At 31.3% G+C, this 26,915-nt stretch overlaps 1 protein-coding gene and 1 long non-coding RNA gene across 3 annotated transcripts in view; both read left to right on the top strand.

Annotated features, from left to right (window-relative positions):
• Positions 1-26,915, top strand: part of LOC126885614 (uncharacterized) — a 177,097-nt gene that overhangs the window by 124,072 nt on the left and 26,110 nt on the right. The window lies entirely within an intron of this gene.
• Positions 1,048-26,915, top strand: part of LOC114333935 (PWWP domain-containing protein 2A-like) — a 51,978-nt gene continuing 26,110 nt past the window's right edge. Inside the window, exons 1-5 of one of the 2 annotated variants that reach the window (XM_050652223.1) lie at positions 1,048-1,288; positions 8,445-8,659; positions 9,036-9,248; positions 12,511-12,976; positions 26,054-26,300. In XM_050652223.1, the coding sequence (XP_050508180.1) occupies positions 1,137-1,288; positions 8,445-8,659; positions 9,036-9,248; positions 12,511-12,976; positions 26,054-26,300 (1,293 nt within the window). In that variant the 5' untranslated portion in view covers positions 1,048-1,136. The remainder of the gene's footprint in view (positions 1,289-8,444; positions 8,660-9,035; positions 9,249-12,510; positions 12,977-26,053; positions 26,301-26,915) is intronic. The other variant, XM_050652222.1, reaches the window with a different exon arrangement.

Here is a 26,915-nt window from a genome sequence, read left to right as displayed (position 1 = left end):
ACGGAAGAAAATATTATGTCAATTTATAGATCGACGTAGCGGAATTTTTGCGCATGAGTAGAAAGAGTAAACAATGACTTAATTCTAATTCAACAACATAGCCTATAAATTATACGAACAGTAAACAAACTTTGTGTTTATTTATTTATACTTATACTATTATTTATTATAATATTTATCTGTTTTGTGTGTTACATGGATTAGGAAATAAACGAAAGTATGCTCTTTGGTGCCGCATGCCGTGGGATTTCCAACTATTTTGTTCCATTTCCTGGTATTTAAATGTTTATTGGATTTACCTATCGTATATGTGTGGATAACCACGAATTAGGCTAATAACAACTCATATTTATCTGAAATATTGAAAAGACTCTATGATATATTTTTATTAAATTAATAACTTAACATCCATTGTATTAACAAATAATTAACAAAATTCGAATATGTTGACAATCAACTTTTTACACAACACAAGGAATGAGGGGGCGGGGCGGGTCCACTTTGAGTGACAGAACAAAATTCTGCCTTATGATTGGCCAGACGGAAGAAACGCACTGTAAAAGATGAAAGTTGGTCATCTCTTATGTTACGTTACGTTTCTCTTACGTTCCGTCAGGCGCTTGCGTTCATCTATAAACACGAGTACACAAAATTCGGTGTTGATCTTTTCCAGTGCGTCTCCGTTGCGTCTACGTCTACGCTACGTCAAACTATAAATCCAACTTTTTTAATTATCTCAATTTTTAGACAAAAATTAGGAATTTTACTACAATAAACGGAAGAAAGTAATCAATTACCATAAAATTATTTTAATTTTTACAGGTAATTTTCGTTAAAACTGATTATTTATTTACGAATATTAAATGTGAAATCCGTCAGAAAATGCCTAAGAAGTCATGTCAGTGACTTTTCAATACGAAAATTCCCCAAAATAACCAATTTTACGCTGTCATCTGTCAACTTTTTAATTTTGGATTTTTAATAAATATCTAATTTCTAAGAAATTATTATTTTTTCTTAACACTCCCACTTAATGAAAATATTAACCACAACCGATTACTAATATTTTACAGTTAATAAAGCAGATACCTTTTTGTATTAATTTTTGCTATCTGCATACCCTTTTGTTAACAAACATGGCGACCCCTGAAACTGTAAAAGACCTAAAATTATTAAAAAAGACAAACATATCCGTATTTGTCGATGAAGTGTTACCAGATATTTTAGTTGTAACGTACGAGTTTGGTGTGCAAATCTTTAAAGGGGTCCTACTCGATTCTACTAAAAGGTGAGCTAAACAAGTACACGACTCTATACCGTAATACCTTTGTTTAAATTTTCGTATAAATTGCCTTATACGAACCTTTATAGTGAGTACCTTTAGAGAAAAGTAGATATTTGTGTAGGTAACGACCGTTTTGTCCGATATCTTGCATGCAAAGTGAGCAATTATAGAAGGGCCCCACGTCCAGATTTTTCTAGAAGTTGGTTAAAATATAGCAAATTGCGAGTTAATACAGTATGCAGTTCCACAGTTATAGGGTTTGTGTGTTTTAAACAATGTATTAGACAAATATGATTATATCAGCAAATAGTAGCCAACACCCTGAATAGTTTCATATGGACAACATATTTATACAATTATCCTACATGCAGTCCATAAAAAGGCGCATATATTGAAACATTTTAGGCTCATTTGAGGGATTCAAAGAATCCCTCCTTACTCTAATGCATGATTTGGTTTTAATAGTGAAATTAAAATGTAGGTGTAGCTCTCATTGAAACAATAGTCACATATTTGATAATGGTCTTCGACAACTTGCAATCTTTGTCAATTATATTCTTCTATGAATTTAAACATAATGAACTATTATAGAAAGGAAGGTCTAGCTACAAAAGATAAAGAAATTGTTTAGAATTGCTGTTCACATGGAATTTTTGGGGGTCTCTTTTTCAAAAAACAAGTTCTAAATATCTGCAAACAGTTCAAATATAATTTGGTATTGCTGAAAATAATTTCTGTATTACAGTTTTTAGAATATAGGTTCATTCATTCATTAAGCATTACAATGCTAGGGATTGTAGCTAACGCCATGGCATTTAAATTCCTATTCTTGGATGAGAGGAATTACTCCTCTATGTCATTTATTGCTTGCTGTGTGTCTTCACTACTCTGGTCACTCCTTTCCATTTCTTCCTGTCCTTGCAAATTTATGGTTCTGTTATTAGATTTTTCTGAGTTGTTGTGTTGTCTTCCCTATCTTCATGTACTTTGTTTTGTACTGGTTTAAGTCTAGCCCTATTCTCTTTGCTTCGAGTATCATATTAGTCTTTGCTTTGATGACTAGATCATCTTCATATGAGGATATAGATTACCAAGTTTTTAACTCTTGGCAGCTTTAAACATATTTGGCAACTTTTATTTATAGTTCATAATTCATTTTGTTAATTTTTGGCAATTATTATTTCCAATACAGCCGAACCCGCTTATTAGAATAGCCTGCGTGCCAAACAAAAATATTCCTATAACCGGGATATTCTAATAACCGATCAGTGGTGGCTAGCAGAAATAAATGTACCGATAATACGTCATAATAGTACCACACACTTTGTACATGTACATACTGTATGTACATGTACATATATAGTATGTATGTACATCTACATACATACGTTATGTACATATATTATGTATATGGTTTTATTTCTTTTTATGTCAATAATACAGTACCTAGTGCAATTATTACTTATTTTATTAAAACACCAAACTACATTATCTGTGCATGCATACCGACACAAATAAGTATGAAATGTATGCAATATGTAGATATAGGTAATATATTTTCTTATTAACATACATACAACAGACTTACTTTTTTTCTGGAAAAATACTCGGTAATACTATTTATTGTTTTGTTACATAAGATATTAGTCACTTGTTGCTCTAAAATATAATAAATAAAAAATTGACATTGGTTTTAACCTGCAGAAAATTCCTTACATATTAGAAAGCGGATATTATGTATATTATTTACAAGGGGTTATTTATGACTTGTTTCTGACCAACTGTTTCTAAAAATCTTTTAACAGACAGTGACCAACGTGGGTGGTAGGTGAGTAATAAGAATATTTTTACACAATTGAAAAAGTAGGTACCTATTCATGATCGGTAAATGTTTGGCGGAAGGTAGAATCGGTACCCATAATAAAGTAAGTAATAAAATATATTATCGACAGGTCAAACCAGCAAACATATACATTTGTGGGAAATTGTACGTAAAAAGTTTTTGGTAACTTAGAATTATTAGATAAAGCAGGCTTCTCTTGCTAAAAAGTATTCCTATAAGCAGTTTAATTTATTAAGGAGTAAATGGAAATGTTCCGGGATCTCAAAATTCTATTCCTTAAACCGGGATATTCCTATAAGCGGTACTCTAATAAGCGGGTTCGACTGTAGTCTTTTTTTCATTGTCTTTCCCAGCTGACAATCTGATACTGTGTCTTGAATATTTGTCTTTTCAGTGCAGATAAGACTTACCAAACAAAAATCTAGACCTCGGAGGTAAACTACACAATGTTATTTCAAGCAACTGCATTTAACATGTATTTGCAACAAAGTTTAGAGCACTTAGAATGCTATAAAAATAATCCCATGTCTGATAAATCCCATAATAGGGAACTTGCATACATTTTTAAATTCGAAAAAAATGTTATAAATCACAACAGAACATAATTTAAAACATATCGATGGCTTAGTGTGAAAACCTCGTATCTCATTAAATTACAATTTTACAGGAGAGGCAAAAAACTGATTTTCTGCATAATATAAATAATCTAAAAACAAAAACTACTGTTACATATTTTAGTTTGAGCACATTGAGAAAAATATCTGATCTTGGCCCAGAGCTGAAAGTGTTTATTAAATTGAAAATAAAAATATTAACTATGAAAAACACGTAAATATCCTTGCAGTACATAGAGCATTTGCCCAAGTAACTATGATAACCTCGTATATCTTGATATACGTGTTTTTCATCTAAAATGGGGTTGTGTTTATGATTATTTACGAGGTTTTCATTTTTCATAGCTTATTGCACACCTCCAAATACTAGTTTGATACAGTACAAATCTTTTGACTTAAGGTTCATAAAAAGTTTCTATATGCCGGACTACCTTTTGTTGTTCACAAAAAACATTTCTCCAAGTCGAATTTTTTAAACAAACACTCCAAATTAAGTACCAAATTCGTGGTTATAAATACGTGGTATTCACACTAAATCAAGAGAGCAATTGATATACGTGGTTTCTTTTTTCGGCTGTAGAAAATAGACTGGTGTATTTGGATTTTTTCTAACAGTTGTAAATTGTGAGATACAAGGTTTTCAAACTAAAACCACCAAAATGTCATTTTCGAAAAAAAATGAGATACGAGGTTTTCACACTAAGCCATCGATATATCAAAGATAAAAAATTTTTGTAGGTCTTTCGTTTGGCCCCCAAAGGCGATTAAAAATTCAAATTAAAACAGGTGGCCTAAAAAAACGCGTCGTGACGTCACTCGTTTGTACATTTACATTTTTCCAACAAAGTAAACAGAATTTTAAATTAGACGTTATAAACGTCAGTAGAAAATACATTTATTTGACGTTACAAGTGTTTTGATCGTTTGAACTATTCATAGAAAACTGTACTTTTACAATATGGTTTTATTTTCCTCTCCTTCAATAACTATATCAAATTCCAATGTCAACAAACTGGTATATATTATTACAATGACGTACGATAAATGTTAATAGAATATAAATATTTTTCCTTTATTTCGCGACGAGGTATACCAAAATAGGTGGAGGCCAATAAACTAAAAAGAGGAAAAAGAATATACCTAATTATAACCATAAACGGAACCATATAGTTAAACTGAGTGACGTCACGGGCCGTTTTACCTATTTTTAAGATACCGAAGACTTTAAATTTGTACTTCTAAGTTATTATGAGTTTTTGAAGCGTGAAATTTTGGAAATCTCATTTTTATACAAAACTGAACATTATTATGTAATAAAAAAAATGTACAAGTTCCCTATTGTTTGAAAGACAATTTGACCATATTTTAATGATAATATATAATCAATTTGTATAATCCAACTAATAAAATAAGTAGATTAAAGTAACTTATTCAAAACAACACCACATCAACATAATGTAGCTTACCTCTGAGGTTAAGAAATGTGTTTTCACTGTGAAAACACACTAAAGAAAATGGTTTCAAGCAAATTAAGAATGAGTTGTTACTAGCCTATTTCTAAGCTAGTATGGGATTGTGTGTGTGTGCCCTAAATAAACTAGGAGACTGTAGCAAGGTTACTGTAACCTGGGTACCGGGGCACAAGGATCATAAAGGCAGTGAAAAAGCAGATGAAATTTGCCAAACAATTCTCATCAATACCATTTGTTGGACCGGAACCCTTCTGTGGCGTTGCAAAGACACTAACAGGAATGGCTACAAGAAAGTGGGTAGCTCACAAATCTTTGGAATGGTGGAGGAATTCACCAGGACAAAGACAGGCGAAACAGTTCATTACAGAACATTCGCCAAAATTTACGGCAGACCTAATAAGCAAAGACAGGAAAACAGTCAGAGCCATAGTAGGTCTGCTAACAGGGCACTGTAAGCTAAATAGGCACTTAAAGCTGATGGGATTGGCAGATGATGACCTGTGCAGATTCTGTCACCTCGAAGAAGAAACAGCAGAGCACATTTTATGTTATTGTGACAGTCTGGCACTGGCAAATGTGCGGTTATTTGCATTAGGAGAACAAAATCCAACGGCAAATAGCTACATGGAAGGTTCAGTCTCGAAGCTATTAGACTTTTTAAAAAGGGTCAAGCTAGAGAACGTTATCTAGGACTAGAGGGCCACAATAGATCTGAAAAGGTCGCAGTGGAGTAGGCCAGAAGACCACCTCTTTAAATCTACTAGTGTATAGTAAAAAAGTATTCAATAATTTCATTACATTTGAACAAAACTGCAAATTAGTGATAGGTTTTGGACATACATACACACAATCGTTCCTCTTCTACTGTTAGGTGTCAAGGGAGGTCTTTTGATGAATTTTCTCCATTGGTTTCTGTTCTTTGCCTTTGTGTTGTTTCTTGTCAATATTTACTTCTATTTTGTAATATCTCTGCTATGGAACTGTTCCACTCTTTTATTAGTTGGCCTCTTCTGTTTTTCCCTATTGGTTTGACTTCCCACTCTTTTCAATTGCTTGTTAGTGTCCATTCATGTTATATGACCGTAACATGCTAATTTTTTCTCCTTTATTGTCTCAGGTAATGGTTTAATTTTAAGTCTGTTTCTAATTTCTTCATTTCTTAGTCTGTCCGTCCTTCTTACCCATATCGTTCTTTCGAGATATTTCATTTCTACTGCTTGTACCCTACTCTGGTGTGTTCTGTTTAAGAGGAATCCTCTATTTAGGGCCAGGAATAGTTTTCCTGCATTCTAGTCTGTTGTTGAGATTGTGCTTGCTGTGTTATTTATTACTGTTCCCAGGATGTTTTAAAATTAAAATAAAAAAGAAGGTGATAGTAGATAAATGAGATGAAAATAGAGGAGATTATGAATTAAAAAGTTGAGATATGAAACATAAGAAAAAAATGTGAAATTTTTTACTGTTTACAGACACTCTTGTTCAGATTATATAAGATAATTATGGCGGCAGTTTAAAAAAAGTTGATATACTAAATTCGCTAATCTAAGACACAACTGTCTAGATATTTTAGTAATTTTTTTTTTTGGAAAGTTAGGTTGCTAGACGTTACTGGAAATTACTACACAACCAAACATACCTGCTCATAGCCAATATTATTAATAGTAAACAGACGTAAATAACATAAGCCTTACGCCAATCAGTAATTATTTATTTACACCATTATAATGTATTGATAACAAATGAGAAAATTATTTATTGTACAAAATAAAAATATTTTGAAGAAATAAATTACACAAAATTTTATGAGTTTAGTATACACTCTCACTATTACCAATAATTCTCCTTTTTTTAATGAAAGATTAAGTTGGTTTGAGCAGTTAAAATTCACATACATACTTAGGCTCCCTGATCACCAAGGAGAACATCATGACGGAAGAAATCAAGCGAAGGATAGTCCTAGCAAACAAATGCTATTTTGGACTGAGTAGACATATGAGAAGCAGAAACTTAAGCCAAAAAAACAGAAATAACCATATACAAAACTCTTATACAACTAGTGTTGACATATGGATCAGAGACATGGACCATCTGCAAGGCAGTTGAAAATCTGCTGCTTATATTTGAACGAAGGATCCTGAGAGGAATATTCGGTGGCATCTGTGAAAATGGTATTTGGAGGAGGATGTACAACTGCGAGGTATACCACAGATATAAACAAATATTTGGTGGTAAAGACGTAGTATCTCATATAAGAATAAGAAGACTAAAATGGGCAGGATATCTAGCAAGGTCACAGCAGAACAACACCCCTAGAAGAATCCTTATGTCACAACCTGTGGGAAGTAGAAATAGGGGTAGGCCAAAACTTAGATGGAAGGATGGTGTAGATGAGGATGGAAGAAAAATAGGCGCAGCAAACTGGCAACGGTTGGCAATGGATAGGACTGACTGGTGTAATAGACTTGGGAAGGTCGAGGCTCTTTCATAGGGCTGTAATACCATTGATGATGATGGTGATGATGAGCAATTAATAGTGTAAGGTAGGAATTTTTGTGTTGAATGTTTCCTACTCTGAATGTGTTAAAGTAATATATGATATTTAAATTTTTTTATTATATAGGTATGTCGCTAATTTAGTATTATATAAAACTATATGACTTTTATTGAATATAGATACCAAAAAACTGTGAACCAAAAATTAAAAAGTTCTAAATTATGATTAACGATTATTAGAAAGTGATGTACACAAAACAAAAATTGTGGATACTATTTAGAAAAGAGTCGACTGCGATGTGAAGAGTATTGAACGGCGGCTATCTCAGTATACAACTTTTTCCACCTTCTAGTTCTAAAATAAGCATTTATGAATTCCTTTTTTATATACAGGTTGTTTATTTCATAGCTATATCGAAATAAAAATGGCCATACCGTGTTAAATACCCTTTATAGTAGTGTAAAACTTCATACTATAAGAACAGGATTTATGAGAGTAATATATAATATGAGAAAATATACAGGGTGTCCTATTTAAAAAAATTGTATGTTTGCTTTAACACGTAATTATTAATTTCCCTGTAGAATTCTGCATATTATCCAAGCCAGGAGAATATTATTACCTACATTTTTTTTAAATAACTTTTTTGGATATTCTGTACCATAATGGAATGATCAACCAATGTGGCACTAAAAACTCACCCTGTATATTTATATAATAATAATACTATTTTTAGAAATCTTCCCTGCGGTGTTCAAACAATAAACCCAGCATTCACAGTAAAGTCAAAAAAGCCCGACGATGATCCATTGTATACAGTTAATCAAAGGTTCGCATATATGGACCCCAACGCCCCCAAAAAGAAGAACGTTCAGATGGGCAGCAAATTCAAGAATAATAAAATGACTGTTAGGCTAAGACCAAGACAAGTATTATGTTCAAAATGTAAAGGTAAGTTCACTTCTTTGAAGCGAAGCTTCCATTCAATTTCTAATTTACTGAGCTGCCACCGTGCTTCGGATGGCAATGTAAAGCCATCGGTCCCGGCTAAGTAAATGATCGTTAAGTAATGTTAGGGCGCTTGCGCGATCTGAAAAACCTAACACCATCTCTTAGCCAGAAGGTTACACGAACTTACTTTACCACTGAAGTAGATGATGGTTTCCAGATGAATCTTATTTAGCCTCTACTCTCTGTACCTATAATGCAATCAAGGTATATTTGAAATTTATAGAAATAAAACTATTCGAATACGATGTTTTTGAGATGACTTCCCGCTTCTTGTGGTGTCTCGTATTTAAACTATTTCACTCTTTATGTGTTTAAGGTATATGCAACGAAAATTCAGAAAATATTTCGAGAAAAAGAAAAAGTGAAGAAGATCCCTTAGGTTTACCACCTTCAGCTAGAAGAAGTCTAAACGCCCCAATCACTAGGTCCGTAAATGTATTAAACAACAATAAGAAAAGTTTGAGAGGGAAGGAACCTACACTTGTACCTAGACTTACCAGATTGACTTTCCAAGATGAGGAAACGATAGGTAATGTAATGCATTAATTTTGTTTAGGTTATTTTTTAGACCAGGACTAATCTGTAAAAAAACGTCTATTTTTGGATGTGAGAGGTGGCATTCGGATTTTTGCAGATAAAGTTAGGTGACACCTTCAATAATAATAATTGATTTATGCTCCTTCTCAAATATGCCCGGAACATTAATAAAAAAATTAAAATATTTAAAAATTGCGAAAAACATCGATCTTTTTCTACTTTCATTGCTTATAACTTTAAAACGATTCATTTTGGAACAAAGTCGTAGAGAAATAAAATAAAGATAATTGAATTTTGTATGATATACGACTGGTCCAAAATGTCTTAAGGTATTACCTTTTCTGCAATATAGCAATAAATACAAAATAAGGGGGCAAAATACGCCTGTTGTTATTCAATGTTTCTTAACCACTTTGGTGGCACTTAGAACCTTAGTAATTCGCTTATAAAATTCTTATAACTTACTTAAATGGTCTACCAAATTTCATTAAAATCGACCTAATAGATTTTGCATAATAAATTTGCAATCTAAATGTTTTTAAAAAAGTTCAAATTTTTTAAAATCTTTCTGAACAAAAAGTAGACCATTTAGAAGTTGGCTAATTTTTTTACATATAAAGAGGTGCTCTACCTATCTAATACATTTTACAGAATTAAAATCAGATTATTTAAGGGGCCTCAGCAATGTTTTAAAATTATAAACAATTTTTTGGCTTATAAACAAATAGCTTTGTTTAATAATAAAAAAAATAATTTTTAGCAATGCAAATAATTAAAACCGGTATATTTTGACTTAAACTTTCAAATGCTGTTAGCAGAATTGCTATTTTATTTTTTAATCAAAAGTTATTCGCGTTCAAAAATTGCAATTTTTCGATTTTTTGAAAGTTTCATCGCGTTTATCTCGAAAACTATGCATCCTATGAAAAAACTTGTAAGAACATTTTTGCTTAGAAATACCCAAGAAATACAAAAAATGTTTTATTTTGCGAAAAATATATGTTATGTAATTCCTCAAGTTCTTTGTTTATAGCAATCTTATCGACATCCGGATCAACTGTTACCCAAAAAATTCGTGTTCTACGGGTCAAAATACATAAAAAAACTTGGGTAAGTCCATATAAATAAAGGAGCCCGTAGCACCCCCTCCTGGCCACAGCACTAATTTGTTTATAAGCAAAAAAATTGTTTATAACTTTAAAACATTGCTGAGGCTGCTTAAATAATCCGATTTCAATTCTGTAAAGTGCATTAGATAGGTGGAGTGCTTCTTTATATGCAAAAAAATTGACAAATCTTTGTATGTTCTAGTAGACTAAGAGCCGCTATAGGTGAAATTTCTTAATCATTTTAGGCACGATGGGACCCTATAACTTAAATAGTAGAACCTAAAAGAAAACGTTTGAACACTGTGCCGTCACTTTTCAGTGGCACATGCGTCGACAGTGGCGCATCAAACTTTCCACTTATGGACAGGATAAATAAATTAAAAGTTAACAGAACTTACTAACAGAATTAAATTTTTTTATTTTTTTAAGTTCTATGTGATTAACACATAGGATTCATCGTGATTTTAACCTACCACCCCCTTCCCCCTGCCCCCACCATCAAAAACTTCATTTTTCGTTTTTATTTTTTTTTTGGTGGGATGCAATCAATTTTTTAAAATTTCAAAAAATTCACACGCATAGTTGAGGCTTTCATAAAACATGTCTATTTTTTATAGACCCATAGGTAGAGTGTACATAACCTCAAAAAATTAAACGAAATTTTTTTTTTCAAAAAAGCGTATAACTTTTTTTGAGGAATAGCTGCCGGTGTAATTTTTTCTTAGTCTTGTGTGTTTTATCAAACACTATATTTTAAATTTTTTTCAGATTTTTCCGTAAGTCTCCCCACCTTCAAAAATCCGAAAAACTGTTTTTTGGGGGGTTTTGGGGGATTTTCCCTATTTTATAGACTTCATAATATATCAAATCAATTTTGTTTTTATAGGTTATATGTAACTTGAAGTAACTGAGTTTTTTAGAATATTTAAAAATCAGAAAAACACGTTCAAACCCCCCAAAACCCCCTTAAAAAACAGTTTTTTTGGATTTTTGAAGGTGTTTGAAAATATGGTGTTTGATAAAATACACAAGACTAAGAAAAAATTAGATCTGCAGCTATCCCCAAAAAAAAGTTATATACTTTTTTTCAAAAAAAAAAATTTTAAATTTTTTTGAGGTTATGTACACTCAACCTACAGGTCTATAAAAAATAGACGTGTTTTATAAAACCCTTAACTATGCGTGTAAATTTTTTGAAATTTTAAAATTGATTGCATCCCACCAAAAAAAAATAAAATCGAAAAATAAAGTTTTTGATGGTGGGGGCAGGGAGAAGGGGGTAGTGGGTTCAAATTACGATGAATCTTATGTCTTAATCACATAAAACTTAAAAAAATGAAAAAAATTAAATTCTGGTAATTAGGGAGGGTATTTTTTAATTTATGTATCCCGTCCATAAGTGGAAAGTTTGATGCGCCACTGTAGACGCATGTGCCACTGAAAAGTGACGGCACAGTGCTCAAACGTTTTCTTTTAGGTTCTACTATTTAAGTTATAGGGTCCCGTCGTGCCTAAAATATTAAGAATTTTTACCTATAGCGGCTCTTAGTCTATAGTTTTTGTTATGTAAGATTTTAAAAAATTTTAATTTTTTAAAAAAAGTTAGATTGCAAAATTATTATGCAAAATCTAGTAAGTCAATTTTAATGAAATTTGGTGGACGGTTTTAGCACATTACAAAAATTTTCTAAGCGAATTAGGAAGGTTCCAAGTGTAACCTAAGTGATGGAAAAACATTGAATAAGGACAGGCTTGTTTTACCCCTTATTTTATATTTATTGCTATTTTGCAGCAAGGGTGATAAATTAAGACATTTTTAACCAATCATAGCTGATATAAAATTTAATTATCTTTGTTTTATTCCTATACAACTTTGTTCCAAAATGAATCGTTTTAAAGTTATAAGCAAAGCCAAGAAAGTAGAAAAAAACGAAATTTTTTGAAATTTTTAAATATTTTATTTTTTTTATTAATGTTCCGGGCATATTTGAGAAGGAGCATAAGTCAATTATTTATTAACGAAGTTATCACCCAACTTTATCCGCAAAAATCCGAATGCCACCTCTCACATCCACCTAAAAACAGATCCTTCCTGGTATATTTACTTTCTTTAAAGAGACGATTACTATGGTACGGCATTTTTAGAGGTCACTACATCAATAGCAGAATTGAAGAAAATTCAGGAAAGAGTAGACCCGCTAGCTGACACCGAACAGGCGAAACCCATAACCGTATCCCCAGAAGTAACTTACACTGAAGAAATACCAAATTTAAAGACCGACAAACCCAGCACAGTATCGATTTTAAGAAGTAAAAGGATTTTAAGGAAGAAGAGGAGTGTCAGTACGGACGCCAGTCTAGAGGAAACGAATCAGCAAGAAAATACCGGCAAAGTCACTACCCTCCTACCGCCGGCATCGATCAGTGATAATCAAAACAGTTTCAATTTGTCGACGAGGACAATAAAGATATCGTACGGACCTCAAGGGGAAGGAACGGTATTGAAAATACCGGCGCAGATCGATAACATCAACGACGATTCAGAAGAAAATGTAAATAGTGAAGAACAAAATAACAGACCAAAGATTACGGATAATAAAGCTGCTAAAAGGTGAGTACGACACTATTAAATTTATTTAAATCAGTATTTTTTAATATGTTTATATAGTGGAGTCACTGAAGGTTTTCACCTCCGATTTCGTTGAACCTTTATCGATTTTCATGAAAATTGGTGAGTAGTTAGAAGATACTTCAAGGAACATAGGTGACATTATGCCAACTTGCGCTTTTACGCTGGGGGTGGATGCCACCCCTTCTCGGGGGTGAAATTTTTTTTAATAAAAAAAAAAAACAGAAATCGATAGAGGGGCAACTTCTAAGCAAAATTTGTTATACAGTGAGCACGTAAAGGTTGGAATAAATTCATTTTCTCAAGAATGGACGATTTTGGGAAAAAATCCTGAAACAGGTCAATTTTTATTTTTAAATTAAGACTTTTTGGCATATATGTCATACTAGTTACGTCACCCATCTGGGCGTGATGACGTCATCGATGTTTTTTTTAATGAGAATAGGGGTCGTGTGATAGCTCATTTGAAAGGTAATTCAATTCTTTATTCAGTAATATAAACATTAACATAATTATTTATACAGGGTGCCCAAAAAAATTTTTTTTGAATTAAATTTATTGACATAAAAAGAAGAATGAGTGTAATTTATTTAATTCAAAATACATTTTACTGCTATCATAAAACAGGAAAAAATGTGTTTTTGGCAAATAAATATTGTTTTTGGCTTAAATTCAATATTAAAGCAGGTACCACCAGCCTCGTGACAATTTGAACATTTAATTTAAGCGAAAAGCAATGATTATTTTTCAAATATACATTTTTTTCTGTTTTCTGCGAGCAGTAAAATGTATTTTGAAATAAATAAATTACATACATTCTTCTTTTTATGTCAATAAATTTAATCCAAAAAAATTTTTTTTGGACACCCTGTATAAATAATTATGTTAATGGTTATATTACTGAATAGAGAATTGAATTACCTTTCAAATGAGCTATCACACGACTACTAGTCTCATTTAAAAAAATCATCGATGACGTCATCACGCCCAGATGGGTGACGTCACTAGTATTATATATATGCCAAAAAGTCGTAATTTAAAATTAAAAATTGACCTGTTTTGGGATTTTTTTCAAAAGTCGTCCATTCTCGAGAAAATGAATTTATTCCAACCTTTACGTGCTCACTGTATAAAGTTATTAAGATAAATCAATACTTTTTGTGTTATTAAATATCAAAAATATTATTTTTTCTTATAAAAAATGCATGTTTTAAAGCTGTTTTCACGTATTACTCAAAAACTATAAGCTTTTGTAAAAAAACTGGTATTACCAAAATTAAAGATAATAAAAAATTTAATACACTCTCCACTTAAAGAACTAAACTAATGTTATTTCAAAGTGAGTTATGGGTAATTGAATGTATATTTTTTTCGACGAGTACTCAAATCTAAGTATTCAAGCTTACATAACGGGAAAACGATGCATTTTATAGAATATACTTGTAAAACACTTGTCAAAGTACTTCGGAGTACCTATCAAATGAGCTCCAGTAGAAGTTAATAGCATCAAAATTAAGCAAGTTATGATGAAAATAAGAGAACCCTTTCGATTTTTTTAGGAAAAAGTGAAAAATTAAACATACGCCATTTCCACAAAAATTAAAATTTGTAGTAATCCTCACTAGAATTTCTTTAGGTTAACATAGTTAATGATTTCAACAATTTTCACCGGTTTAAAATGCATATTCTTGAAAAAAAGGTACAATCTAAAAAAATCAGTATTTTTAAAATTATCATACTTTTCATTTTCTTTTGATAATAACTCCAAAAATACTCACTATACGTAAAAAATGATATATAACTAAATTTTAGTATTTTTTGTTTTAAATGCTTTATTCATTTTACTATTTCCATAGAGTAAAAAATAAGCGAGATAGAAACGTTAAAAATTTCAATTTTGCTGCGAGAACCATGTAACCGGGGCCATTTAACCTTTTATTGTTAAAAAAGTGAGAGGTTTAAAAGACTAATTTTGACAGTTTTTAATAGCTCTTAGAGTCAAATTTTAACTAGTTTTTAGGTGATCCTGATATCTTAAAAATTAACGGAGTTATTTACAAAAAAACAATAACATTTTTTGGAAAAAATTTTAAAAGATACATTTTGAAACATTTTTGGTGCATAAATTTTAATGCTATCAACTTGTTCGAGGGCTTATTTGATAGATATTTCTATGAACTTTGACAATTGTTTATTAAGTTTATGTTATAAAACGCATCATTTTGCCGGTATTTAAGCTTGAATACTTAGATTTGGGTACTCGACGAAAGAAATATGCATTCAATTACCTATAACTTACTTCTAGTTAATACAGAAAGGTTATCCTAGTAAGGATTTTGTTTGATTTTTTATTAGCCTCAATTTCGATAATAATAACTTTTTGTAGAAACTTATAGTTTTTAAGTTATTTATGAAAAATCGGTTAAAAACATGCATTTTTCTCACGAAAAATTAAAATCTTTAATAACTCAAAAAGTTTTGATTGACCTTAATAACTTTATATAACAAATTTTGCTTATAATTTGTCCCTCTATCGAATTGTGGGGTTATTTTTAATAAAATAATTTTCACCCCCGAGGAGGGGTGGCATCCACCCCCAGGGTAAAAGCGCAAGTTGGCACCATGTCACCTTTGTTCCTTGAGATATCCTCTAACCACTCACCAATTTTCATGCAAATCGATGGAGGTTGAACGAAATCGGAGGTACATAATAGCTCATATCCACCTTCAGTGACTGCACTAACAATATTAAAATGAATCTAAACTGTATTCACTGTAATTCTGTGGTGACATCACAAATGTTCTATCTCTATCTATGTAAGGATTTTTACAGCTGTCGCCGCCTTCCTTCTTTCAGCCAACCTCTCCAGTTCTTTCTGTTCTGCCATTCTTCATCTCTAAGGTCTCGTCTTTCCATGGCCTCGTCCACTTCATCCCTCCATGATCTTCGGGATCTACCTCTTCTTCTCTGTCCTATTTAGCTCGATCAGGGAACACAAAATTTTACGAAAACCTCAAAAAAAAAATAAAGGAAGGATGAAAATTTGGAAATAAGTAGTTGACATTGTCTATTATTATATAAGAAAAAGTTTACAATTATACATCCCCTCCATTTTACTAAAATTGGGAAATACGGGGTGAAAAATGTTTTCTCGGGTGTGAAAAATTATACGTTCAAAATAATTCCAAAATTGTATAATATGACTAATTCTAAGTAACTTTTGTTCTATAGAGTTTTTTCACTAAGTTAATACTTTTCGAGTTATTTGCGAATGAATATGTTCATTTTTTAACAAAAAAAAAACATGTTTTTGGACGGTTTTTCGCAGATAACTAAAAAAGTAAGTATTTTAGCGAAAAAATATTCTTAGCAAAAATATAATTTATAAAAATCTGAAAAAAAAGGTATAAGCATGAGGTCTGTAGACCCAGTAGAAGCAGAGTTGTAGCTAATGAGAAGTAGGTTCTTCTTCATCAAATTCGAAATCGAATATTTCAATTTAAAATAACCCAAAAATGGAGCTCTTTTCGGGGAAAATTCATTACAACTTTTTTAAAGTGTTTAAAAAAAGTTTTTTGTTTTGTTTTTAAAAACACGTCTAACATTAAAAGTAAGTGAGTTATTCTCAAAATATTGCTGGTATTTTTTATTTTTTGCTAAAAAAATCGCGAAAATCACCTACTAATTGACTTCCCAAATAAAATTAATCGTTACCGCTTCACAAGTTACTTTATTTATGTATTATTTATATTATATATATAAGTTTCATTGGTTTAAAGTGCTCGGTTTTTAAAAAATGGGGTTTAAAATAAAACATTTTCTTTTACTTTGAAAAAAATCGGAATTGTTTATGAAATTAACTTAAAAATTATTAGTAATACCAAAAATCTCAAAGAGTAATAAAATGTACCTTTTGCTTTTCTGAATATTTTTGATTTTTTGTTTTCTTGTTAGACAAAAATTGGTTATGCTAGGGCTGTTCCAAATTTGCCTAAACTCGTGATTAGTTACTCGTTCAAGCCACTTTAACTACATCTTTTTCAAAACGAAGCACTTTGAACCGATGAAACTTACAGATCATATAAATAATACATAGACAAAGTAACTTTTGAAGTGGTAATGATAAATTTTATTTGTGATGCTAATTAGGGGGTGATTTTCGTGATTTTTTACCAAAAAATAAAAGGGACTAACAGTATTTTGAGCCTAATTCACTTACTTTTAATGTTACAATTTTTTTTAAAAAACAAAAATAAACCCTTTTTTAAACACTTTAAAAAAGTTAAAATGAATTTTCCCCGAAAAGTGCTTCGTATTTGGGTTATTTCACATTGAAATATTCGATTTGGAATTTGACGAAGAAAAACCTACTTTTCATTAGCTGCAACTCTGCTTCTACTGGGTCTACAGACCTCATGTATACACCATTTTTTTTTATTTTTTATGAGCTATATTTTTGCTAAGAATATTTTTTTCGCTAAAATACTTACTTTCTGAGTTATCTCCGAAAAACCGTTCAAAAGCATGTTTTATTTTGTTAAACATGAACATATTCACTGGCAAATAACTCGAAAAGTATTGACTTAGTGAAAAAACTCCATAGAACAAAAGTTGTTTTGAATTAGTCATTTTATCCAATTCCGGTCTGATTTTGAATGTATATTTTTCACCGTTGAGTAAATGAAGTTTCACCATTTTTGTAAAATGGAGGGGATGTAGAATTGTAAACTTTTTCTTATATAATAATAGACAATTTCAACTACCTATTCCCAAATTTTCATCCTTCCTTTATTTTTTTGGGGTCAGATTGTTCTTTGATCGGGCTATAAGTAGTTAAAGGTGGATACAGTTTCACATTTATGATTCTCTGTAAAAATAAAGAATAAAAAAAGAGCGTGGCGCTTGAGGAGCGCCGACAGAAGTGAATATTTCTAATAAAATTTTATTTTATTTAATTCCACTCGATCCAATTCTATTCGATACTATTCGATTTTATTTAATTTCCATTCTTGTTTTTTCTTTTTATTATTTTTGATTCATTGTTCTTTTTCACTGCTAGTTTCGTCATCATGTTCGATTTTATTTAATTTCCATTCTTGTTTTTTCTTTTTATTATTTTTGATTCATTGTTCTTTTTCACTGCTAGTTTCGTCATCATGTTTACATCATCGTTGTCTCCAGTTTTATTTACAGTCAACTTTTACAGTTTTTGTCTTTGCACCAGTATTTTTTGTGATCCTATTCCATAGTTATTTTTGAATTGTTTTCTAATTCATTCTCGTTGCCTTCTGGTGATCTTTCAGTATATGGTCTTTCCCTAACATTACCGATTCCCTCTAAAATGCTTCTGCTCAAGAGCTGAACGTTTACAAATCGAAAAATATTCTGAAAATAGATATATCTTACGCATCTAGTCATTGTTTGATGCAAATTGGCCAGAAAAAACGTTTCTAAATTGTAAAAACCTTTTTAAAAATTAATGGAAGCGCCATCTGTGAATCTGTAGTCGAAATATGTGAGTATTGGGCGCCCTGCAGTTCCTCAACACGACTCTACCTTATCGGTACAGTCTACGAGAAATGCACGGTAAATTGAAGGTATAATTACAAAAAAAATTATGTATGTCTTTGTACACATTTCTCAAAATTACGGGATCTGGATTTCAATGCATATTTTTTTTTAATTCTCGTATTAAAGTTCCACGTGAAGTTAGGCGTATTGATGACAGTTGAGAAACTGTAGGCGACCCACATATTAGTATTATGTATGTCATTGTTAAATCACCCCAAATAGTATATAGGGCGGTCCAATTTAAAATAAAAATGGCAGAGTCCCTCATTTATAGTTTATGATTTGTTTTTATAAAAAACAGCACTTCTTTCTGTCTTATGTCTTCTATCTTTTGGGGTAAATTTTTTATAGCATTAACAAACAAAGCTTTTTTGAATTTGTAAAAATAAAAAATAAATAAAATATATAATAAATGAGAGCCTAGGCTTCTAGATACGGATTGGATCGTGTTGTTTTTGATTATCTCTATTACTAAACAATTCGTTACTTTTACTATACGAATGAAATCAGGCTCAAAATAGACTACTAGGAAGTCATAGAAACCTTTAAAGTTTATTCACCAATAAATGGTTGACTTTAATTAGTGCGGTCGTAAATATTATCTGACTTGGCCCATTGTTAAGACCCGCCCGGAGCGATAAGCAAACGAGGTAGACAGAGTTGGTCTTTTGACAATTAACACTGACTAGACGGTACTCCTATAATAAAGCAAAGGATCCGCAAAATTTACAATAATTACGACGACAAAAACAAAAAAAACGGATGTAAAATATATTGCTTTGCCTTATATACCCGAAGTTAATGTTTTCAAATGAGTTTTAAAATAAATTAAATCTATTTTAATTGCTAAGATTATAGAAAAACAAACATTCAAACATATTTAAATTTTACCTGAAACCGGGCCTTTTATACTATTATCGGTTAACCCAGGATGTTTATAGTCGGTACTATTTGAAGTCAACCATTTACTGCTAAACAAACTTTAAAATATTTACAAATGATGGGAGTCTACGCGATCGAAAATAATAAAATCAGATCAGACCAGAACCCATTATTAAAGCTGGTAGAAAACAAAGAAGAAATCAAACAGTAGTAAAACAAGCCAATAATAAAAACTTCAAAACGTAGCACGCTTTGCTATGATGAAGAAACAATACGATTGAGCAAAAAATACTAAGCTAGAAGTGTTGTTGTCAAAAGAAGGATATTCTAGAACAAAGAAAACCAATACAATACTTATACAGTGAGCACGTAAAGGTTGGAATAAATTCATTTTCTCGAGAACAGACGATTCTGAAAAAAATCCCGAAACAGGTCAATTTTTATTGTTAAATTATGACTTTTTGGCATATATATCATACCCTTGACGCCCCCATCTGGGCGTGATGACGTCATCGATGATTTTTTTTAATGAGAATAGGGGTCGTGTGATAGCTCATTTGAAAGGTAATTCAATTCTCTATTCATTAGTGTAAACATTAATATATTTATTTATAGAGGGTGTCCAAAAAAACTTTTTTGAATTAAATTTATTGACATAAAAGAAGAATGTATGTAATTTATTTAATTCAAAATACATTTTACTGCTCCCAGAAAACAGAAAAATAATGTTTATTTAAAAAATAAATATTGTTTTTTGCTTAAATTCAATATTAATGCAGCCACCCACTTGCCTCTCGATAGTTTAAACATTTAATTTAAGCGAAAAGCGATGATTATTTTTCAAATAAATATTTGTTTTCTGTTTTCTGAGAGCAGTAAAATGTATTTTGAATTAAATAAATTACATACATTCTTCTTTTTATGCCAATAAATTTAATTCAAAACAATTTTTTTTGGACACCCTGTATAAATAATTATGTTAATGTTTATAGTACTGAGTAGAGAATTGAATTACCTTTCAAATGAGCTATCACACGACCCCTATTCTTATTTAAAAAAATCATCGATGACGTCATCACGCCCAGATAGATGACGTCACTAGTATGGTATATATGCCAAAAAGTCGTAATTTAAAAATAAAAATTGACCTGTTTCGGGATCTTTTTCCAAATTTGTCCATTTTTGAGAAAATGAATTTATTCCAACCTTTACGTGCTCACTGTATATTAGAGTTAGTGGCAACAAAAAATTTGAGGCTGCTTTTCTTACAACCGTATCGGCTTCCTTAATACGACAGAAGGCATGATAAATAACAAATGGCATAAGAACTGCCAATAGTAACACCTATTCACAAAAAAAAACGTATTCCAAAGCATTGCCATCTGTATTAAAAGTTATGATGAAATATTTCAAGGACAAAAATATGATGCCTTAAATGGCCAGCAAACTCATTTGATCTTAATCCGATTGAAAATCTGTGGGCATTCGTTAAACCTAGACATCGTCGAATAGATTCCAAAATTCCAAAACAAAAACAAAACTGATTGAAGATGTAATCCTGTTCGAAACTAGGAAGTATCAAAAAACTAAAAACTGGTTGATTATATGTCAAAACGGGTTCAAGACGTTAAAAAAGTCAAGAGGAGACACAGTTTCTATTAAAACAATTGTATATTTTTCCATTTTTATTGCATCGATAACTAACAAAATATCACATGTGTTCACAGGATTGCAATGGACAGTATAGATTAAATACAAATGTGCAAAAATCAATGTCTTTTCAACTTCTTCTTCTTCTTAAAGTTCCCTCTCCTATCGGAGGTTGGATATCATAATGGCTATGGTCACTTTTCAACTTGCTGACACTAAATTTTAGCATTTGTCGCTGTGGGAACGATAAAAAGGCCAAATACTCGTGGGACATAGTTTTTAGTTTTAACAGTCGCTCTGATAATGCTCTGGATATGTCGAGCTTTTTGTCTTGAAGTCAAACACAGAGTTGTTGAAGGAACAGTACTCGATGAGTACGAGTACTACTCGTAGAGTCGTAGGAGACTATGAGCTCCAGAGAAGGACTGTCTCATCGTCACACACTGCGTTTCGAGCTCATTTATCGAGATAATGCCTTTTTCAAGTCAGCTAGCCAATATTAGCGAAGTTCAAGGCCACATTCACATAACACGTGTGTTAAGTCGATTGCGCCTGCGTATGTCGATATAGTCCAGAGGTTTGTTCCAACTCGATACAAAACCGTTCTTGAATCGTTACGCGCATGCGCAATAACGAAAAATTATGCGCAGTAACACATTTTTAGTTACTGCGCATACTCGTAACCGTTCAAGAACGGTTTTGTATCGAGTTGGAACAAACCTCAGAAAAATAAGATTTTTCTCGTGACACATCCCCCTCCAGGCCGAAACCAAATTTTTTGAGTAGTATGGACATCTATAATAATAACCTATATGTTTCCTGCAGCCGAATTTGATGATATACATAGTTATAAACTAATGAAGATCAAAAAACGATAAATTTTCGCATTTTTGTCTATTACTAAAAAGTGAAGCATTCTAAACAAATTTGAGAATAAGAAACTCATAAATAACTTCAATATGACGTTCGTTGAATATGTCTTTCCTTATTTTTTGCTTAGAAAATTGCAAAATAAGTCCTAAATTTTGAGATTTTATAAATGTTCATAACTTATCTAAAAATTAAGTTAGAACCTTCTTATTACACGGAATGCTGAGACTTCTTGTGCTTAAATCATATTTTAAATTTCAAAGCAATTGGTCAAATAGTTTAAAAGTTATTTAATTTCTTTATCCCAAATTCATTTTTTTACAACACTATAAGTCAGAAAATTATGAGGTTATAGTAATACTTCGGACCATAGATATATAATACTCTAGATTGCGCCCTGCGATCTTAAAATGGGTGACGGTTGCGACAAAGATAAATGAGCCTATTAGGTCGGTAGTCTCTTTCTAATTCAAGGGGAGTATCGACGACGTCACTATCCTACTCTATCGAGTGTTATTTAAATATTTTGACAGTTCGAGCGGATGGCGACGCGAACTGGTCTTTGGTCTTCGGACGTGGATAATCGTGGTTCGAATCCCATACCAATCTTTACTTTTTTTATTTTTAATTTAATCAATATTGCGTTTATTAGATATTATTACATCTCTAAAATAAATCTATGCAAAGAAATATATAACAAATAAGAAAAACTGTGTAGGTACCTATAGATTTTTAAAAATATAAAAGCCAATGTTATTTTTTTAATAAGTTAATGGTAGATTAGTATAAAGTAATTGTTAAAAATATTCGTAAAAAATTACCAATAATTAATATCAACATAATGTACCATCGATTTATTAATTGAATCGGTCATTTCAAAAACAACACGAGTCACATATTCCTAATTTTACAGAAGAGCAAAGAAAACTAACTATATAGTCGAAAGATGGATGAAATGGATGACATCAAAATTCAGAGTTATATTGTAGTTTTGTTCCTAATGTTTTTACTGGATTGGTGTCGTTTTTGCACACAACGTTTATCTTAAAGGAGTCTATTCCTCTCAAAAAGTTAGTTTCTGAAAATTGTGGACTTTGCTGTTTTTGAAATGACCGATTCAATTATAAGTAATTAGACATTATTTTTATTTATGAAACTATTGTTACAATTTTTTAAAAAAGTAGAAGCAAAACAAACATTATTCACATCATTCGAATAAGGACGAATTTATATTAATAACGAATGACTTTTATTTTACTATGCAGTTCACAAATTATGTATTCCAATATTACATACATTTATTATCTGCTAGATTTAATTAATACTTAAACGCAATATTGAGTAAATAAAAATAAAAAAGGTAAAGTTGGTATGGGTTTCGAACCACGATTATCCACGTCCGAAGACCAAAGACCATTTCTCGTCACCATCCGCTCCAACTGTCAACACATATTACTCGATAAAGTGGGATAGTCACGTCGTTGATATTCCCCTTAAATTAAAAAGAGACTACCGACCAAATAGGCTTATTTATCTCTGTCGCAACCGTCACCCATTTTAAGATGACAGGGCGCAATCTAGAGTATTATATTTCGGACAGTTTATGAAAGAAGCACATTTATACTATTAACTTAATTTAAAAAAAATGACAAAAAGTACTTTTAAACAGCGTTAAATTATTTCGCAAAAACATGTCGATTTTTTGCTCATTTATAAACAATAAGAATAACTTTTTAACCGTTACCCGCAGAAAAATTATTTTTTCATATTTAGAAACACTGAATTTTTATACACATTTAGAAAGAAAAACCTTTTTTTTTTAATTCACATGTTCTTACAAAATAATTTTGCAATATTTAGAATTATTTTTGTCATTATCTTTTATTTAATTAAATTAATAGTCTAAATCTTCTTCTTTCATAAACTATCCAAAGTATTACAGTAACTTCATCATTTTCTGACTTATAGAAATGTTGCAAAAAAATTAATTTGGGATAAACAAATTAAATAAGTTTTAAGCTGTTTGACCAATTGCTTTGAAATTTAGGGTATGATTTAAGCACCAGAAGTCTCAGCATTCCGTTTAATAAGAAGGTTCTAAGTTAATTTTTACATAAGTTATGAATATTTATAAAAACTCAAAATTTATGATTTATTTTGCAATTTTCTAAGCAACCAATAAGAATAGACATATTCAGCGAACGCCATATTGAAGTTTTTGAAGTTATACTTCTTTACCGGCGATAGAGGGTGATTTTTTTATATGTTAAAACCTATCAGCCCGGCGCATGCGCATTATAACTTTGTTCTGATTGGATGTTCAAATGACATGTCAAAAATTATCCGATATGGCAGCTGTGGTTTGGAGGTAAAGGTAAAGGTAAACAAATGTATAATATATTAGTTTTATTGTTGTGAGGACAGAAACAAAAAAGTTTATAATATTGTAGTGACTTTTAAATAGTTTTTAAAAGCAACAGGTACGTAATAATTGTTAATGTATCATGGCTATAAACCTACCTATTTGATCTGCCAAAATACATAGCATGTAATACTTTTATTTATATAATTTGATTACCATCAAAATTTCTATCAATATTCACCTAATATATTGTTTTTTTACTCTATGTTTTGTTGTATTTTTTCAATTCTAAATCATTTCAATTCAAAATTAAAATAATTTGATCAATTTTCAAAACATCACAAGTTTAATCCGTTTAGTTAGTCGATCTTCGTAAATAATGACACATAGTGTCCGTGGCTAAGCGGAGAAGGCGAATGAATTCCAATACCAACCGCTCTTATCAGCGCTGGTTCGAGTCTCAATAGAAACTTTCTTTTTTGTTTTTTTTAATACATTTTATGATTGTAAGTATATTTATTATATAATTGTATTTTCAGAAAATACGTATTTAGTTAAAAAAAATTTTGACAATTAATGTTCAGACATCATTTGTGGCTTGTTTAATGTGTTTGTGTGTGTTTTATTCTTTTATTATTTTAATTTTTGGCACTGTTCTAATAAAAATGTTTGAGAAGTAGTAAGTATAAATTAGTTTAATATTTAAACAAAATATAAATAAAAAGTATATTAATTTCGTTTAAATCATATAATAGAAGTATAACTTCTTACGTGCGTACAAAGTACACACACATTCTTTTTTTATACGATTTATGAGTTTTTTACTCTCGTTTAAAATGTTTAACTTTTTGGTAATATACGAAAAAAGCGAAAATTTGCCGTGTTTGATCTTCATTTGTTTATAACTATGTATATCATCAAAATCGGCTGCAGGAAACATATACAGTAGGAAAAATGAAAGAATACCCATGAACGAACATATAAAACACGCTGTATTTTCCTGTCACCGTGTCATACAAAACATTGGCCAGCGCAAGTACATGTAATAATAATTATTATTACATGTACATGTATTACATGTTATATACAGTAGGAAAAATGAAAGAATACCCATGAACGAACATATAAAACACGCTGTATTTTCCTGTCACCGTGTCATACAAAAAATTGGCCAGCGCAAGTACATGTAATAATTATTATTACATGTACTTGCGCTGGGCAATTTTCTTTGTGACACGGTGACAGGAAAATACAGCGTGTTTTATATGTTCGTTCAGGGGTATTCTTTCATTTTTCCGACTGTATATAATGAACGAACATATAAAACACGCTGTATTTTCCTGTCACCGTGTCATACAAAACATTGGCCAGCGCAAGTACATGTAATAATAATTATTACATGTACTTGCGCTGGCCAATTTTGTGTGTGACACGGTGACACAGAAACAGGACAGGAAAATAGAGCGTGTTTTATATGTTCGTTCATGGGTATTCTTTCATTTTTCCGACTGTAGGTTATTATTATAGATGTCCATACTACTCAAAAAATTTGGTTTCGGCCTGGAGGGGATTGTGTCACCAACAGGATATTTTTTCCTCATTTCTCTGAACTAATAACCGCGCATTGAAAACAACACGATCCAAACCTGAAATGCGATTTACTAAAGATCTGTATGATAATTTTTTATAAATTTTGCGATGTCTGAAACATTGTCTTCTTCAGAGCACTAAAAAAAGCCAAGAAAGAAGCGCGAAGAAAGGTTCTGCTAGGCGGATCGCCACTCTACCTTGGTGGAGGTTCTCCTAGATATACCATAGGCTCGGCGTCTCCTAGACAAGGCCTAGGGAACGGCTCGCCCCGTTACATGTGCACAACGTACGACATGAACCTACCGAGAAGGAGAAAACATAAAATGAAACATAAAAAGAAGCACAAGGAGGAAAAAGATCGAAAACATAAAGAGGGAGAAGTAAGTTGTTAGACTTTTTTTATTTTTATTAAGTGATTTAGGTTTTAGAGACTCTTTCATCGACCGTTAAGTTTTTTTTTTGTTTTCTTTTATGTTTTATTGGCTTTATTAGCTATAAAAATAACTTATTTTTTACGAAGTCTTCTAGTCCACGCTAAACCATTCCGTGAAATTTCTGAAACATTCCAGACAATCTTGGAGTACTATAGGCTTCTCTAGAGCCACCTGTAACATTCCAGCACAAATAATCTTAAACATTCCAGGTTACCTTGAAATTTTTAAGGGGTGCCTCAGATATTAGCGCTTTGACTAAAGTTATCCAAAAGGCCTTGGAATATTTCAGCACATTTCTGAAACACGTCAGGCTGTAAACGTTTGTTTTCTATATGTGACTACAGCTGTTTCGGCAGAGTGCCTTTCTCAAGTGATTTAGATTACTATGGGTTTGTCTTTTTAAAGTCTAACTGAAGAAGTTGAGGAGTGGGGAGCTGTTTGTCTCGAGTTGGTTATTCAGAATTATATCTGTATTTTTTAATTTATTAATTTCCATCGATTCTAATACAGATAGCTTAAGGCTTTTATTTAAAATATGCAGAATTTGAAACTGTTCATTAG

This window comes from Diabrotica virgifera, chromosome 5 (genome assembly GCF_917563875.1).
Source record: "Diabrotica virgifera virgifera chromosome 5, PGI_DIABVI_V3a".
Classification (NCBI taxonomy): domain Eukaryota; kingdom Metazoa; phylum Arthropoda; class Insecta; order Coleoptera; family Chrysomelidae; genus Diabrotica; species Diabrotica virgifera.
Note: the sequence above shows the minus strand (reverse complement) of the source record. Positions and strands in the feature narration are given on the sequence as shown.